Here is a 19564-nt window from a genome sequence, read left to right as displayed (position 1 = left end):
TGTGTTAGGTGGATGAAATGGGGAATGGCATATGGAGTATTTATCTGTTTTTATGACTGTTTTCGGTATGTTTGTGTACAAAACTATCACAATATAACATGGACAGTATCACGTTCTAACGTGATAAATAGTATATTCTAATAGCATAATGGACTGCATAATGGAAGGTGTGCAGTGTGTGTGTGTGTGTGTGTGTGTGTGTGTGTGTGTGTGTGTGTGTCCGTGCTGCTCCCCCACAAAGACAGTGAGTCTTTTTATCCACTGGAATTTCTACAAATGAACTGCCTTATTTCCTCTCTCATAAGAAACGATTCTATTGTATTCCAATTTTCGTGAATGGATCAATTTAGGAGAGTGTTTCTTGGCTAATTAGATAATGAATCTGTGTTTCGAGAGATAGATAGAGCATGCCTATTATATATAATTAATTTCATCTTTTAGGCATGGTGCTGCAGCCAGGCTATTTAAAGCCCATCAATGCAAGTTTTCTTTTCCCTTGGAAGCTATAGTAAGAACCTCCAAGAGGAGGAGCTCTGTATGACTGCTACAGAGCTTCCCCACAAGTATGAAGCATGGCCAGATATAGACATGGAAATACCGGAAATTGGGTGGTGTTCCCTTCTAAATAAAATTCATGAATTTAGTTTGTAATTTATTTATTTTTACAAAATGGTTAAATATGGAGTTACATCATATACGTGGGTGTGTATCGTCTATAATGGCTTATGCTTATTTGGGGAATAGTGTGAAATAGGCCACTATAAGGATATAAACGTTTAGCTCTAAGCTTTTCTTGTGAAAGGCACCGCCAGAACTCCTTATATGTATTGTGCCTGGCTTGACGCATCTTCCCGTGTCTGTAGTCCACCTCTACAGCATGCAAATTACGGAGCAACTCCAATATAGAGCAGATTGGTTAACTACACAGAGCGCGCGGCGCGGCGCGAGAGCTGGACACGGTGAGCGCTTTCATCCTTTAGAGTGGACTGGAAAAGAAGAAAAGAGAAGTATTCTCAATCACAACGGTGTTAGGGCTTTCGTGGTTCGAACCTGCAACTTAATAAGAATTAAGTGTGGGGAGGCTGGCTGGCTGGCTGTGGGAGGAGGAGGAGGGCGACGCTCAATCATCCCGGGACCGGAGTCAAACCTCACCGCGCGAGCTCCTCGCGCAAGGGAATAATTAGTAGCCCGTGTGTGACAGCCTTGTCAGACTCCAGAAAGACTGTGGAGCTGAGAGGACAAGTGGGGACTGACGGACCGTGTGAAGTTTCTTCGTGTGTCAGCTTGTTTGTTTTTTTTAAAGCACCGGGGAGAAAGTATTGTGGAGGTCTGCCACTCTCCAATGCGTCGGTTCCCTGTATGAGGCTACTGATGGACTGAGTACGGTGACATTTGGAATAGCCTTCCCCTGTTTCAATCAGTTTTAGACGGTAAGCCACGAATCAAGAGTCCCTTGTGATATTGTCATGTGTATCTATCTTAAAAACGTTTCACTGTAATGCGCTTTTACTTTTTGGTGTCCAGGTGGGCTCTTATGGGAGGTGTCATTCTGCTGTATTATGAAATAGCCTAGGTATAGCAAAGGAATCCAGGTGTCCATTATGGGCAGGTTCCAACTAGCTACAGTATGTTACACAGCATTGTTTTACCAAACGTGCATTCCTGTCAAATGTACAGTACTGTATGTGGACTGACGGGTCAACAGAAAACAATAGTTGTTTCTCACTAGCATGATTTTACAAGGAGAGAAAGTGCTGTAAAAAAAAGTGCCTGGGCTTGACAGGAAGGTAACCGTGAGTTTTCCTGAGGGGGGGCTCCATTACCTCGAGCACACCTGGCTATTTGCCACACGCAGTTACTGTATCCTACGGCGCTGTGCAGTGAGCAGGCTTATGGTAATCAAGACTGGTGCCGTGCCTATGAACTGCTTTTCATTACCTACCTACCGAAAATCGATGGAGCTTTAAGTGGCTCTATTTTTCTTTGCGGCAATATACCTCTGCTTAAATACACAATATAAGGCCCAATAGTTCGTTATTATTCTACGGTTCTATTTAAAAAAAAAAAAAATTATTTAGCCATAGCTAGTAGTTGTGGCGTATGGATATTTATAATTACTGTCAGTGGTCACACAGGTTTGTTAATGGAGACTGCATCACGACTTCTAACGGACCTCAGCCAATCAGAGAGGAGGGTTTATTAGAAACATATTTTGTCTGTTAATCTCATTTAAACTCATTAGGCGTTATACAGCACTGTTGACGTGACGCATACATCCCTGGCCATATTGTAGATCACGACTGATTAAAGGCATCTTTACTGCACTCAAGCCTAATTTAATCAATTTGCAATTGGTCCTGGAGGACTGTAGTCTATTTTATTTTTATGTGATGGTGAGGTTATACGTGCAAATTAATGAAGGGAATAAGTGACTAATTAGCTTTAAATTGTAAATTGCATAATTGAGTTTTGGTCCCAACTTTGTGCTTGGATAAATCAATGGTGTATAATGTAATGGCTTAGTTATAAGCGCCCCGTGACATACATGTATGTCTAAGCCTAATGTTGTTTTCCCCAATATTCTATTGTTAACAAGAAGTCTTTTGATCTTTTGGAATCAATGAAGAATTTCTCCTGCTTTTTAAAGGACCAATGGCTCAATAATACCAATAATCAACAATTGATTAGACCCCTATTGAACAAATGGCTTGTAATGAAGGGAAACGCAAATGTGTGTTTGAATCGGCGTTGTGGTAGCCTACTGTGTCAAACAGCCAAAGGAAATTGGTCTGACCAGTGAGAGTATAGTCTGCAGTTTTAAGAGAATCAGCTGAGGGGCTAGAGCAGGGAAAAGAGGGCATTGTGAAACTTTATTAAAGTACACTACTTTCAGTCAGAGTGAGCCTGCAGATATATTGGAGAGCCTCTGCCTATCCATGACATGGAGAGAGTAGGCAGCGCTTGCCCACAGAATATTGAATCAGTCAAAAAAATAAATAAAAAAAGAGCTGGAACAAGGGGCAAGGGAGTTGAACTATCCCTTACCTCTTGAGTGGGCGGATGTCATAATTATCATTTCTCCAGGATTGCGGTGGAGGGGCCGCGGGCGCTGGCAGAATCTCTGCAGATATGTGGGTGTAGTGGTGGTGTCGACCCTTTAGGGCAAGCCACATCACTTCCAATACAGAAGAGAAAGGGACAAGTCCCACCATAATTGGTGCCTGAGAACACTGCAGGGCGCTCCGGGGAAGTTGATGGACGTGCACGAGCACAACAACACACACACACGCCAAAGCAATAGAGCGCAGGGGGCTCTAATCTGCTATCCCATGTCAGGCTGAAATTAAACAACCCCTAGCTGGACGCAACAAGTCTCACTGTCTAGCATTTGCCGTCTTAGTCTCCCTCTCAGTCACTGTTCCAGCCCCCAAGCAAAAGCAGCCTGACTAAGTATTAGGATGCACGCAACTGTTGGTTGGTGGTCTCCAAGTGAATAAGGAAAAAAAAAATGGGCTGCTCAGCCAGTTCATTGGTATTGTCTGCTTTGTGAGTTGCAGGAAGGTGTGGCTTGTTTAAATTGGAGTAAATTAGCAGGTAGGACTCATTCTACGAAAAACACTCCCTGTAAAAAGGCTTCCTGTGTAATTGTCAGACAAGGTATTTAGTGTTATTTAAAACTAGCTCTTGCCTGTTTGTGCTTACTCACTCCTTGAGGGTGTTATCTCAAAACACCTGGTAGAAAAAAAGCCTCTTTCACTAAAATCCCTTCTTGCTACACCTCCCTGTTAATAGACATACAGTATATAGAAGGTGGAAGCTTCAGGCCAATGGATCTCTTATTGGATCTGTCAAATAGATACTGTATAGTCCTTGCAGGGCTCCAGATTAGATTTTTCTACTAGGAGCACTGGTGTTCCTTACTTCCATATGAGAGGGGCCTCAGGCCAAATGTAGGAACAGCACTTAACAATCGTTTTTTTAACACAACAGATACATGATTTTTTTTTTTTTAAGTTGTGTTACTGATCAATGTTTTTACATTTTACAGAAATAGCAATGCACAACGCAACTCGGTTGTCTTCTTGAAAAGAAAAAGACATTCATGACAGGTGCTGAGCCTGTCCATCTGCCGTCTGTCTGTCTGTCTGTCTATCTTGCTGAATGTGATATTGGAAAAAGCTGCTGTTTTGGAAAGTAGCACCTCGAATTTGATGGGCTGTGGTAAGCGTTCTGATGAAATGCTCAGTGAGCAGATTATTTAGGACAATAAACAGCCTGTGTTTGAAATGCAACACTCCCTTCTGTTGCGTCAATGTCACGTGTGATATGCACACATATACGCCAGACGTTGGATTTGTGCTGTGTTGTCTGTAAATGCTTTTAGTCTTCAGGTTTTGTTATGATTCTAAGCATTTTAAGGTGCCTGGCAGTAATCCATCCCAAATACAAACAGGGAATTATAAGGGTGTTAAGACGTTTTATATAAATTGAACTTTGAAGCTTTTGTTCGTCTTAACAGGTTTAAACGGGAGCTTCAGAATGCCGTCCAGCTTCTCTAACTGACCGCTGTGGCATTCCTGCTTAATTGGTCGTGAAAGGTCTTGTTTAGGGAGACGATGCAGGTCAGCTCAAGTCTGTGCCGTTGTCAAGTCATCAGACACTCAATTAACTCAGCCACTGTACCTGATCTTCAAAAGGAAAACGGGGCAGAAAAACAAGTTACCTTGAATTCAATCTGTGTTCAAGCTGTTCCTTTAGGTGTACTCTAATCAGTTATTAAACCTACATGTAAAAAGAAATACCTTTTATTTACCGGGGGGGGGGTTAAGCTCAGATTCCTGAGGTTTGTCCTGAAACTCGCCTTTTTAACATCAGACATCAAGCTTTACAGTGCATGGTTTTACTTGTTACCGGTCAAATGTCCATCATTCAGAGTTGTTTTTAATCTCATGCTCCACACCCTGTTATATGAAAGTAAAGTAGTGTACCTAAGGTTGTATGCACTAATTTGAATACAGACTTGTGCAGACTTGACATTAATCATTTCTTCCATCTTCTAACCAGCTTATCCTGCTGAGGGCCATAGAGCGGAGCTATGTCCCAGTCCTCTGTGAAATATTTTCTAACCATCAACCCAAACACTCCGTCTCTGGCTGCTAAAGTCTGCTCTTTCTGATACTGGCAGTTCCTGCCAGTCTTGTTATTTCCATTTGTCATACATAGGCTGGATTTTTACAGGTTGTGCATCAGTCTGCTCAGGGTGTCATATGAGTGGAGGTTTGTTCCACTGTCTCTGCATCATAAAGCAACTTAAAATGATCCATTTAAGGCACAGGACTGAATTATAGAAAGTCTAGTCATTAAACAGGAAGAGAGCAGAGCTGACAGAGAATCACAATAGGTAATATAAACAATTTCAAACAGTGATTTTCAATCAGAGGTAAAGCTTGCCAGTGCAGGTTTCCAAAACAGTAATTATAGCCATGCTCATCGTCTGTCCTGTTATGACTTTTTCTTCACCATAAAAGCTAAGGGAACTTTGAATATGCCTTTGCTAGGTAAACTAAAAGCTAATCCACAGTGCTTAAAGTCCGGGAAGCATTCTTTTGTTTAGGCTATTTATTTATTATTCTTTTCATTCTTCTCATGGACATGCATCGACTCAACACTCTTAACCCTTGTGTGTTGTCTTCCTGTCCACCTTGAAAACATTTTTTTTTCTTCTACACACTTTCAGCGCTTATTTCTACGTCCCATATTTTCTGACATAAAACAAAAATTGAAAACGGGTCAATGTGACCCGAAGTCAACACAAGGGTTAAATATATCAACTCTATTAAAATTCCAAAATGTGCAGCCACTTGCCAAAATGTACACAATCACTTATGACAGTAATATTATCGATGAACAAATTATTTTACATATGCCATGCAAATTTTTCAAAAATTCAAAGTATTTTTATAGTAGGCTTCTTGACTAAAAACAAATGTCATTCAGCTGGTACTAATGACTACATCCACTGGCAGATGTGATCATAATAACTGCTTACTATATGACTTTATAGTAGTTTTTAGCAATTAGTTTATAGTAATTAGTAAAGTCAGCAGGGTTCTGTTGAAAAACTTTAAGCGCACAGAGTTTTACAGTTCAAACCAGTTATACATCTGCCAGTTAAGGATGCCACAAACACAAGAAAAACACATAGTAGATGCATGGCAATGTAATCTGTCATAGAACAGACTATACTTGAGTCTTAAGAGCATGTGTGAGAGTGTAGGTGCATAAGCGTCAACAGTAGACATTTTCAGATGGTCATTGGCTAATTTCCAGTTTGTAGTAACTGTTGTATATAGCACAGCATTTTTATTTATTGATTAGTTAACAAAATAGAGGAAAAAGGTCTGCTCACAAAATGACATACACAACATAAGCCATAGTTTAATTAACCTCTTAGTCCTGTTTTCCAGACACTACAGGATGTTCAAGGTGGTGCCCTTTTATGTTGTTTATCCTCTGTAAGCAGGTCTGTCTACCTATAATGTGTGGCGCCTTTGAGTCTGAAGTTTGTTTATCAGACAGCAGATCTACACCTATTTCTGGAGTGAATCATATGACTGTCATTACCGTTACCCTGCGGCCTTTTTTACAGAGGATGGATACTTATTTTAAATGGGCAATTCAAATGGATCAGAACAGATAAAGACAAAGACACTTCGGACGATTATGTAGGACACCCTAACTTAAAGTTGACTATGAAATCCAATCGATATTCCTCAACAGCTAATTAACTCAACTTTACACAATTAATAATCACTACCAAAATTATCTGACAGTGAACAATCAAGAGCAAAAATGTACCAGAATATATATATTTCTTTCACATATTTGCTTTGCTTGTGATGTGCCACACTTTCCAGATACAGCTGCCTCTGGATTGAGTATTCTGAATGAATTTATCTACAATATAGTCCTGCCGGGCAGTGGTTAGTCACTGCTAAATACAATGTGTCCCTTTATAAAGGGACAATAATGTAAACAGAAAATGTACATCTGTTTGCTGCAGATGTCTTTCCTTACAAAATGTACCTTGATGCCACGATACACTGGTGTAATCTTCCTGCTCATTTCTGGAGAACTAATTACTGCGCATTAGTTAAACAGACCATTTGAAATGCAAGCCTGCTAAATCACGCTTGCCAGGGGAGCAGAGCCACCCCCCTCCCCTTCCTGTGCGGTCTTTGCGCTTCTATTATTAGTTCTATCATGCATATGTTCGCTATCAGAAATGAAGGCCCACCAGCTGTGAACAATAACAGAAGAGGATTTTCAGTAAACAACGTATTGGTTAATTTCACATTGACGTATGAGGTTTGTATGTGTAAAGCAGTTCAGTATATGGGGCCCGGCTGCTTATATCTTGCCATATGATTCGCTGCCAGCTGTTAGAACTGCTGCATGACATGCAAAAGCACACAGCTGATGTAGCTTTTCAACAGGCCACTGATGATGTTTCTAAAGATGCAACCCTTGTAGCAGCGATCAGAGCACGGGGCCTGATTCTCGCCTCCCTGGTCGAGACCGAGGCTGTGTCTGCAGCAGCACTGCCAAGAGATTCTTTGTTTCTGCATGATAGAGCAGTTGGTGGAGGAACTTTGGGTTGCTACAGCTAATAGTCTAAAGATGCACAAGTTTGGTCCAGTTGGTCTGCTGGATGTTATAGTATTATAAAGTAATATAGTTAAATAGAGTTTCCTTGAGCTGCAAATGGTGCTCAATATGTATTGAAACTGTGTATATCTCCACAATACCCCCATGGTAAGAGTAGGGATGGGTATTGTTTAAAAATAATGTCAATACCAATGCCAGTACTCTTATAGTGATACAGATACTCTACTTCATTCAATACCCATCATGTGTATGGAAGCATTCATTTGCGTAAAATGCTGCCGTGATGATGCCGTGGGCCAATCACAGGTCGCATTAAATCAAAGAATGCTTGAGAACGTGATTGGCTGTGAGCATGACCATACAAACTGTCAAGGTTTTATAGATCTGGGTAAAAAAAAAGGATTGAAATAATCTATTGTTTGACCAGAGAGGTTTCAATACTACTTCGTACTGGGTTATTTCAGTAGATACCGTAAAGGTATTGACTACAGATAGGTTGCTTCCTACAAAAGTTGCACTAATGATTCTAATAATAATAATAGTCAGTCGAAGAACAGTTTTCACCTGCTTGGAATTCACCACCATAGGGTTTGATCCATGTTACATTAACATTTTAGACATGTAGATGATGCACCGGTATATTATATACTATGTATGTGGTTCTGCCATGGAACCTCAGACTTTAGTGAATTAAAATGGACTCCTTTAACCTCCCTGTTGTCAAGATCCATAAATCACTATAACTGCAGGTAGCCTGGCAATGAGGAGGACTGAGGTCATAAAATGTTTTGAGCTGAGGTGGCCTGTGAAAACCAAGAAAATTCCAGAGTATCCAGATATACACTCAATATGTTTTAAAACACACGTATAGAGTGACTTTTATCATTCTTGATGGCGTTGGGAGAATGGCTCTATCTGTTGGGTGCCACAAGGGATAACAAGCTTTTCATACTTCACATCAAGTTGCCTCACGCTACAGAAAAAGGAATTAGGCTCCTGCCTTATGGGCTATTTCTGGCTCCAGCATGCTTTACTTACTTTGACAGTGACGAGGACAGAACATGACTACAGCAGTGTTCATGTTATCTAGAAATAATGCCCTAAACTATCAACTGGATAGGGTGCACGGTGCATATCTAGGTTCACGTTGTGTTGTCACATACTGTGTCTGTATTGTGTCAATTCACTGCCAACTATGAAACATGTGTGGAAGATGAAAATAAGTGTTACTGCAACACTCTGACCGTTTGGTGCATAAAGCGTGCAAAATCAATAAAAAGCAAGGGCACATGTGCTTTGTGCTTTTCAGTAAAGATTACATGCTCAGTGCGACCCCTGGTTTTCCAAGTGTATTGTGAATACCATTGTCTTCCAGGAATTGTGTCCAAGTCGGAATTTGAGCATTTATATTGAAAACAAGATAGACTGGATAGGAAAAGATATTTCAAGATATTTTTGTCAGCTTCAACATAATTGTGATTTTTAGTGAGAATAGTAATGTTGCTGTGAGTTGCACTCATCAGCAAAACCTATGGCAATATATGTAGCTCCATTGCTTATTCACATTACATAGACGGATGGTGCCAGGTAATCTAATGTCTCAAGCCTAATTATGGCAGTTGGTGGTACACTGGTAGAGCGCCAAGAAAGACAATAAAGTAGAAAAGAATATTTAAGTTAGTTATGTAGTATGGTACAGCATCATGGAGCCAGGGTGGGGAACCTAACTTTCTTCCCTTTATGTTGGCAGCTTTACTGAAGTGTTCATGAGCAAAATCGTTACTGGCAACAGCTCTGCTGTCTTGTAGCCAATCCTTCCTGTGAAGGAGGTAAAAGACAAAAGAAAGGTCTCTTTAGGGAGCAATACAGTCTAAAACATGAACTTGAACATCATTGTGAGTGATGTGCACGGCATTGTTCCGCCATTGCATGTGATATTCATGTGAGTCTGTTGGCTGATGATATCAGCCATCGTCTTAGCAACAGGGGTATATTATGTGCATTGATCATCAGATCATAATATAATTAAACCTGATCATCATGAAAAAACAGCAGTGTCTTAGAGCATTCTGTGGCAATATAAACGTGTATTTGTGACTTATCTGTGTGAGGGCTGCTAGAAACCCACAGAAAAAGCCTTTTGCTGTGACATGATTATTATTATTATTATACCCATGAGGAGGCATTGGACGAATATGATATTATGGAGCACTTCACTGCACTGGAACAATACCATGAGGAGGCATTGGACGTATATGATATTATGGAGCACTTCACTGCACTGGAACAATACCATGAGGAGGCATTGGACATATATGATATTATGGAGCACTTCACTGCACTGGAACAATACCATGAGGAGGCATTGGACGTATATGATATTATGGAGCAAATCACTGCACTGGAACAATATAGCTGGCCCAAATAAAGTGTACACATGCTATTTATGGTTCTGTAAGTGACCATAGCCTTATGGTGTATGTTACAGTGCCTGTAGGAAGCTTCAATGTGTGATAAATATTCCATCAACAGATTTTTCTTCCCCACTTTCCTTCCTCAGCTCTGTACTAGTTTTTTTTTTCTTCTTTCTAACTCCTCTCATTTGATGTCGGACGATGAGTTGGTTTCACACATGCACGAGGGGAGATCTCATAGGGCTTCAGTATATCTCTAATTGTATTGTCAGAACAGCAAGAGATGCACATTTGAATTTTGAAAGAGAGAGCAGCACCGGAAGAGCGTTTCATCTCTCGTGCCCATCACGCTGAGTTCCATGCAACATTGATTACCTGGAAAATGGATCAGTTAGAGAAGTCTGTTTGAAATACAGAAGAAAGAGTGCACAATGCTAATGCCTTTCCGTATCTGCCCTCTACAGTGTTATCATGCAGTACGCGATAGCATCTTTTAATAGTCTGTTTCATTTCACATTGTCTTACGAGCCATCAGGGTCACAGAGGTGAGTGCCTTGGCTACCATGACCACCACCACCAGACTTCTGAACAAGGAAATACAGATAAGTAATGTAAATGAAAATGGCCAAAGCTATTCTTGGGTGCCAGGTTTTAGAGCCATTTTCTGAATGTTATCGCTGTCTAAATAATACATATTTAATAGGTTTGACAAATTAGATTTGTGTGTTTCATTATATTTCACCATGTTATTTTCCATTGATAGACAATATCTCCCCATTTTTTGCCTATTGGTTTAAGATGATTTCTTTCGTGATGTCAAAGAGGCTTCACAAATCAGGGAGATTTCAATGCCTGCTAGTTTTGGGCAAGTGTGACTTCACTTTTTTAACATCTTTTCTTGCATTTTATGTCGTAATTTGTCTAATATTTCCAAAAATGTTATACGCAATAATATAACATTATAGCAGGTCAAATTTGCCTCATTTCAAGGTATTTATCTTGAGTATCTGTAAAATGAATATCACTAACAAACTAACTGTAAGATATATGAAGATGACGTGAAAGGTTTACTACTACTACTACTACTGGAAATTGGTCATAGTTGACAGGCGTTAGGTGAAATACCTTTCACACAACTGTTTTATGTGCACATTTGCTGGTTTTCTAAATTACTTACAATGAGGTACTTGTCATTTTGAAAGATTTTTTTTAAAGGCGGGTCTCCCTGTTATCATACTGCTGTGCAGGCCGACTAAGAGCACTGGATATCCCTGGAAGCGGGAACATGCAACTAATTATCCTGTTGTATTCTTTCTGATGTTGTGGTGATTCCCTGTAGAAATTAGTAAATGGGATTATTATTTATTAATTTAGTTTGTGAACTTTTATTTAAGCCGGTAGGTACATTGTTAGTTATGATATTTATAAAGATTTTTTTTAATTTATTTTCGTTTGGGAAGGGGTGTGTTTAAAGTGTTTTTTATTTCATTTCATATTATTTTGTATTGTCTGTAATATTGCAGAGTTTCCCAGGCTTGTGAAGTGAGAGTGTAGATCTGCTGTGGCTGAAAAGTTTAAGGTGACCTTGGGGTATATGTCTGAATACATCAAATATGTTGGAGATTGTGCTGTCTTGGTTTTCATCAATAGTTTTGACTTCACCCAACAGCAGAAAAATGTATTGAGGCACTTTGAAATAGGCAAAAAAAAAAAGGTCAAAGAGAAAGAAGAAGCAAGAGTGAAGTTAGAATTTAAGAGACTCCTTCAAATTCATCTTGTGTCTTCTGAGCTGAGAGCTCTGTTGAAGGGTTTGGTGGGCTCCTCGGACGCTGTGTGTGTCGGGCTGGAAAAACTTTCATCTGAACTAACTACAATAATCTGATAAATCATTTAACATTTGAAGTCAGGCTGTAGCAAATATTTCAATTAATATATAGTGAGGTACAGAGGTATAAAGGATAGATTTGCTTTGTGTATGCGTTTTGCTGGAATACCTTAATCCACTGCCTGCTTTAGGACACAGGCAATTGCAAACACCACCAGGAATGTGCCCTACATGTCATTGACTGTCTGTTACAGGTGGGGGAAGTACTTTTTGAAACTTATGTCAAAAAAAAGTTGAGCACCATATATAGAAGGGTCATGAGTCAGAGGTTTCAATTTCTAACACACTGCTCTGCACAGGTTGTATTGGCTGAGCTAGGCTTGCCTAGTCTTGTTAGAATGAAGCTTCCCATATGCTAATCAGATTTGTTAACAATAACGGCTGTCCCTTTCTGCCATCTTTCCGTGTTTTATCTCTTTAAATAATTCTGTTAGGGAATGGTGGATAGGTATCCTTTTATTATGGGGAAATGCCTATACTTGTCCACCAGTCCCCTGAGAGTGATCTAGCCTTTGATCCATTGTGATCTTAGTCAAATTAATGTGATAGATTTAGATGTGGTGCTGAGGCCTCTCATCATTAAAATCCCATTTCACCTTTCCCATCGCCTCTTAAAATAAATCCTGCTTACAATGAAGTTTGAATTCTCTTCACAAGAGCTCGCTTGCAATTGTTCACTGCATGGAGAACAGTTTGGAACTGTGGAATAACACTCAATCAGAATAACAGTATCAGCAATCAGATTGATGAATCAGTGAATAGGTGTGGTTTATGAATAGTTCACCTTTAGTCCAGTCGAGTGAGAGTTAATTGGTTAAACAATAAAGGCACGACTATTCATTTTTCAGTTCTTTATTTGGAATGGCTTTTATAAAATGTTGGTTTGACATGGACTGCATTGCCTTCTGCCTTCGTATGACTCACTTTGTTTAAATGAGTCTGCATATAAAGGGCAGAAAAATCAGTCAAATTAGTCATTTCTTTAAATGTACCATTATCCCGTTGTGAGTCACTGGAAAGAGATGCCGTCTTACTGTCAATGCTCACCCTGTGAAATGCATTTAGTCATTGGTAACGCAGTGTCCGGGTAGATACTGTGTCATCAGATGATATTAATATGGAATATTAGGATTCTCATTAGCTGCTTCACTTGGTTAACTTCCATTCCTCAAGTCCACCCAGGACACAACATTGCTCAGTCGTATAAAAGCCACATACAGATAACTTCATGAAGATACATGAAGATAAAACTGAGTGTTATTTTTACAAAATTAAATGAGTGTAGAATAGTGGGCATGTAGACACTGTTTGCCATTTTTCTTGCATTTTTACAATATAAAGACAATTCTACATTACTCTTTCATCCCCGATAAGTGTGACTCCCCTCATGCATATGATGCACCCATACATGTAAATTTACGCTGTTACACTTTGACACATACAACAACCAAAGGTCATATTGTAACACATTAAACTTATATGACATTTGGATCACTGGGACTGAATATCATTTAACAGTGTCATACATTTTAATAGAATCATTATACAGAATACATTTAATCTGTGTCAAACTGCATGACTTGTAAAACAATGTACACTTAATGATTTTTTTTCCTCTCCCCACCCCTTCTGCCCATGCTTCTATCCTGTCTTTACAGATATCTCAGACCGAAATGCTGCCCTGCATCATTTTCCTCGGCTTGTTTCTCACCGCGGCCCGATCCCAAGACATCCATCCCTCGCAGGCATCATCCTCTATAAGTGAGTCTTGTGACTCCTTGTGCTCCTGCGAGGAAAAAGATGGCATTCTTCATCTCAACTGTGAGCAGAGAAACATCAGCAAAATCTCCCAAATCAAAGTCCCGTCAGGTGTGCCCTTCCATCTGAACCTTTACAAAAATGACTTGGTTGAGCTCCGCGCCGAGGAAATGGAAGGGCTTAAGAATGCCCTTTCGCTGCACATTGGGGGTAATAGCATTCAAGAGCTGGAACCAGGGGTCTTTAGCACTCTCGGTTCACTGAAAAAGCTACACATAAATAGCAATTTCCTCATCACTCTGAAAGAGGACACTTTTCAAGGCCTGGTGAATTTGGAGTTTCTCCAAGCTGACACAAATTTCATTCGGGTCATTGAGCCCGGGGCCTTCAACAAACTGATCCGCCTCAAGGTCCTCATCCTCAATGATAATTCCATCGAGTTTTTACCCAACAACATTTTCCGGTTCGTGCCCCTCACCCACCTGGACTTACGTGGCAACCAGCTCCAGACACTGCCTTACGTCGGGTTTTTGGAGCACATCGGACGGATAATGGAACTTCTCCTGGAAGACAATGACTGGGTCTGTGACTGTGATATTTTGCATCTAAAAATCTGGATGGAGAACATGAGGGCCCAGTCAGCAATCGGGGATGTGGTCTGCAGCACACCACATCACCTTAAGGGGACCATTCTGGCTAAAGTCAAACGGGATGTTCTCTGCCCGTCCCATGCAGATATTAACCTGGAGGAGCCGTCAAAGTCACTGGATATGGTTGTTACTCCCTCATCCAAAGTGTCTCAGAGTCCCAAGTTGATCGACGCCAAAGATGATGCAAAGGTACCGACACCGTCTCACATTCCCGGCAGTCCTTGTGTGGAGCACTGTTCTTGTCACAATCACCCTGTGGCTGGGTTTTTGATGCATTGTCAAGACAGAGGAATTCAAAAGGTATCAGATATTGGAATACTCCAGCAAAGCCCTACTAAACTGGTCATGACAGGAAACATGATTCAGAAACTCTTGAAGTATGATTTTGTTACATATGATAGTTTAGAATTGCTCAACTTGGCGAACAACAGAATTGATTACATTGATAATGAAACTTTCCTCAGCTTGGGCAGTTTGAAAAAACTGTATTTGAATGGCAACAGAATTGAAAAACTGTTCTCCACAATGTTTGTGGGTCTCCACAACCTTGAATACCTGTATCTGGAATACAACCTTATCAAAGAGATTGCTCCAGGCACATTTAATCCCCTGCCAAACCTGAAGCTGTTGTCATTAAATAACAACTTGCTCAGCTCTCTTCCAGCGCAGATATTTCGCAATGTGCCCCTCACCAAATTAAACCTGAGGAAAAATCTACTTATGCACCTGCCAGTGAGCAACGTGCTTGATCAACTCGACTCGCTGGAGCAGATTTATTTAGAGGACAACCCCTGGGACTGCAGCTGTGACTTGCTCAGCCTCAAACAATGGGTGGAGAAACTCAGAAAGGACACAGTGGTGGGCTCCATTTTGTGTCACACCCCAAAGAAAGTGATGCAGGCTGAACTCAGAAGCCTCCATCATGAGATGCTCTGCGCCGGGTTAGGGACCTACCACCCTATGTCCCCAGGCGGGGAGGAGAGCGTGACAGCCACTCTTGGGCCTGACAGCCCTGGCAAAGGTTTGTTTAGCTCACTCACGGACACTGTTCCACTCTCTGTGCTCATCCTAAGCCTTCTTATGTTTGTCCTCATGATTATATTCTGCTCAGCCGGATTGGTGGTGTTTGTGGTGCACCGGCGGCGCAGAAGGGCAAAGAAAAAAGCAGCAGAGGAGCAGCCCAGAGAAAACAGCAGCAGTAGTCCCATTCACTTACATTACAGCATGTACGGACAGAAAACCACACACCACACTCTGACACAAAGAACAGGGTCCGCCGCTCTGTACGAAGAGAGATCCCATAGTCCTATTGTGCAGATCTGTCGCAACCCCACCTACTGCTCCCAGCACAAGGAGCATGACGCAGATTTGGATTATGGCCTCGACGAACCCGGTCCCAAGCATCACGTCTGCCGGAGCATCATGGAGAAGGAGAACACTTCTCCACTCACAGGAAACCCCGGCTCAAAGTTCCGACCCATGACTGGAGAGTGCCCCGCAGAGTTCGTCACTCTCGGGAACCCCAACTCCCTGTACAGGAACATTCTGGAGAGGGAGAAGGAGCTGCAGCAGCTTGGAATAACGGAGTACCTAAGGAAAAACATGCCCCAGCTTCAGTCTGCTGTAGACATGCAGGTCCCGGGACACCAGGAGGAGCTAAAGCTAATGGAGACAATAATGTACTCAAGACCACGCAAGGTCATGCTTGAGCAAACTCAGAACGAGTACTTTGAACTTAAGGCTAACTTGCATACTGAGCCAGACTACTTGGAGGTTCTGGAGCATCAAACTGCATTTAACTGAGTTTATGCAGAAGAAAAATAAAACAATATATATTATGTTTTCAACCAAGTGCCTTGTCCTGTTGGCCCTCCTGTACTTTCCACAGTGTGAAATATATATCATGGGCACATCACTTTAGGTTTAATTGTAGCACAGAATGTAACTGGTTTAGTTTGTGTTACCTTTGACAGCCATGTTATGTAGCTGGTGAAAGGTGGAGTAATTTTGGACAAATGTAACTTCAAGAAGCTATTGCAGTGTGTTGAGCGGGCCTGGGCTAAAACCCTCTTTTGAAATGCACTCAATCAGCTTTTGATGATTGATTAAATTTCCATGGCATACTGACACAAAATAAATTGATCCCCATTGCTCACACACCCCCATCTGACCTCCTGATAGGATAAAGCAGATGTCTGGAAGGAAGTGAGTGAATTTCAATCACCACTTGACCCAGAGTTGCTGTTTAATCAGTCTATCCTGATTCTGGGTGTGACCTGATTACACCATGTGTCAACATAAGCCAGCTGGAACGCTGTAACCATAATGCTCATAGTGCCGTAGAGTCAGCAAAATGCCAACTGTACATTGGAAATCAGTGATAGGAGCATGCTTCCGCTGCTACTTTCCTGTCAGTTATTTTGATCGATCCAATACACTGCACAGTCGCGGTCATAGGTCCTTTTATTTATTTTTATACAAACTGGTGACATTCACAGAAAGGATGATTTTATTTTGTCTCAATCAGTAAATACAGCACCTAAAGTACATTATATTTAACACAACTGTAATCTTGTAAAAATGCATTGCACTAATCAAATGCCATAAGATGGTGCATGACAATCAACGGAGTCCTGCTGAAACGTATTTTTTTTTTTTCTTCATTTCTGCCAGAAACAAATGAGCCACAAATGTTTATGATCCTTCAGTGCACGTTTGTGTGCACGGGTGTATGTGAGATTGTGTTTCATTGTCATTACTGTATGTCTGACATTAGGAACTTTGCTCTGTCCTTAATGTTGATTGGCTGATTTGGAAGTGTTTTGAACTCAATAGAGGCGGAGCATATTAACCTGTTAGCAGTTATGAGTGGTTGATGACGGGCAACATCACCCAAAAGCTCGAGTTTTCCATGCAGACAACCTGCCGACGGACTTCAGCCAACTTCTCTATGTTTTCTTAGCTCATATTACAAGCAATGGACTGCTGGCAACTGACATTTGCAATGTGGACATTGTCAGCATTTACACTCCATTCATACTCTTGAAAACATTCAACTTCGAAACGGTTCATGTAAGCACACACTCTGTAGCTTTTCTACTTAACTAGATTTAATTATTTATTCTGTATATTTTGTACATACTTATGTTCCATTATATCTTTAGTTTTTGTGTGCCTTCGGTGCTGTACAGAATATAAACAGAAGTGTAACTGATGAAATAAATAAAGAGTTGCAATATTACATACATTTGGAACTGAATTTGTGGTTAGCCAAAGTATCCCATTCAGACACCATCCATAATGCTCCATTTTATAGATACTGTACAATGATGTGGAACTACTGGAGCCTCTCTGCAGTGCACAGTCTGTTGACTAATTGGCAAGCCTGAGCTCCACCCAAAAGAATTACATTCTCTCTCTTAATGTGTTATCAGTCCTCCATGGTGCGTACGCAATGTGCATGCATGTACTTGTGTAAACACCGTTTGGTTGTTTTCCTGCTGCGTGAATAATTTAGCCCCCCACGATGGCTCGAACATAGTCCTTAATCACACTACAATGGCTGCAGGGTTTTTCACCAGCCTTGCTTTTCTGCATGACTTTCATTTCCTCCTCATCTCTAGGGGAAACAGTGGACCCTCTCTAATTCCTCCATTTCCCATCATAATTGATGTATCTGAAGCCCCTTTGCAAGAACACACACGTAACCTTGCCTGTTTGAAACACTCACACAGACACGCGTGCATTACAACTCACATACAAATACAAGTACCCCACCAACATGAATAAATAAATGTTTATACGTTTGTATGCAGACACGCATCATTTAAGGTATGCAAACTCACAACGGCAAAAAGACTGGTAGAGACACACACACACACACACACACACACACACACACACACACACACACACACACACAGGGAAGATAAAGTATCCTCTGTAGCTTGATCCTGTGAGACTCATAAGCAATATGCCCCTCTAAAGGTGAGACATTAGCAAAGTGCATAACTGTGTTCAGAGAGATTCTTTACTTTAGGGATTGACTTCAAATAAATGGAATCACATCTGAACTACAGCTCACCAAGGCACCCATCTTGTAAGAGAGCTACACTGTTGAATACACTTAATAATATAAGTATACAACCTCAACTCAAAGAAAAGGTAATCAAGTATATAACAATTGTCAGAAACATGGCTCAGCTCTGGCAAAGAAAAAAACTAATTGGAACAGAAAAATGTACTTTTATAATAAGTCTTTTGTAATTCATTTTCACTTTAGTGTCAGAATGACCCAGCCTGTTAAATACACCTCCTTAACCTATCGATTTGATTCCACACTGAGAATTATGTGAATAATTTTAAATTAAAGAAACCAAATATACGAGAATAATAACTGGGCTTAAGGACACAATGGATTAAATAAAATCTCTTAAATTACAGTATTCATGTTTGTCTAAATTTTAGATGACTTTGTTACCACCAGCATAGCATTTCGCACACGGTCTTTGTCTGACACGTTTTTGTGAACATGGCGCAGTTTTGCTGCATGAATTTGCACAATGATGATGAAAAATGGTGGTACATTAGAGCTAAGTACCTCTTATTTGGTATAAGCTGTGGAGACCTCGCTCTAATGACGATGGATGTTCATGTTTAGAGGCAGCTGCTGCAAAGTAACACTGATGTTCTTACTGTTATCACGTGCAATGCGGAAGCATGAGCAATGGTGCTAATTGTAGGCCTCATGAAAGGTAAACAATGGTGAAATATACATAAAATACATTGTTTATACACACATGCACACAAAGCACACAGGTTACAGAGACTCAAACAAAACACCAGTAACCATCTGACTATTTCCAATTAATTTTGGACCCTGCCTGAATATGTTTTGCACCAGGCAACAATAAAATCTTATTACAAAAACTCAACGGTAAGGTCTTTTTACACATGAGCACTCAGTAACGGCACACAAATAATTCTTTTGGCACGCCAAATAACACAGCATATTATTGCAATAATAGCATGTGTTGCCTCCATTAATACAGACTTATTGGAGTGTCCAAATGTGTCTCAGTGTACTGCAGATGATCTATTAGCGTTGTTAGCCATATTTTTTTCAAAGAACAGTCTGAAAAATCCATATGATCTCACCCTGTTATTATTTTATAAAATGGTCCTGTTGA

At 40.6% G+C, this 19564-nt stretch overlaps 1 protein-coding gene across 1 annotated transcript; it reads left to right on the top strand.

Moving 5' to 3' along the window:
* The first annotated feature begins 901 nt into the window (after positions 1-901).
* On the top strand, positions 902-17560 carry slitrk6 (SLIT and NTRK-like family, member 6). The gene is made up of 2 exons (XM_028571959.1): positions 902-1430; positions 13626-17560. Exon 2 carries the CDS (start codon positions 13641-13643, stop codon positions 16176-16178), a length of 2538 nt encoding a protein of 845 aa, XP_028427760.1. The 5' UTR covers positions 902-1430; positions 13626-13640; the 3' UTR covers positions 16179-17560.
* Positions 17561-19564: the final 2004 nt, after the last annotated feature.

The sequence above is a fragment of the Perca flavescens genome, chromosome 24, assembly GCF_004354835.1.
Source record: "Perca flavescens isolate YP-PL-M2 chromosome 24, PFLA_1.0, whole genome shotgun sequence".
NCBI lineage: Eukaryota > Metazoa > Chordata > Actinopteri > Perciformes > Percidae > Perca > Perca flavescens.
This window is presented reverse-complemented; position numbering and strand designations above follow the sequence as displayed.

Bases quoted from the DNA above. Each gene is read 5' to 3' on its own strand.
- slitrk6 (XM_028571959.1), top strand. From the start codon at position 13,641: ATGCTGCCCTGCATCATTTTCCTCGGCTTGTTTCTCACCGCGGCCCGA.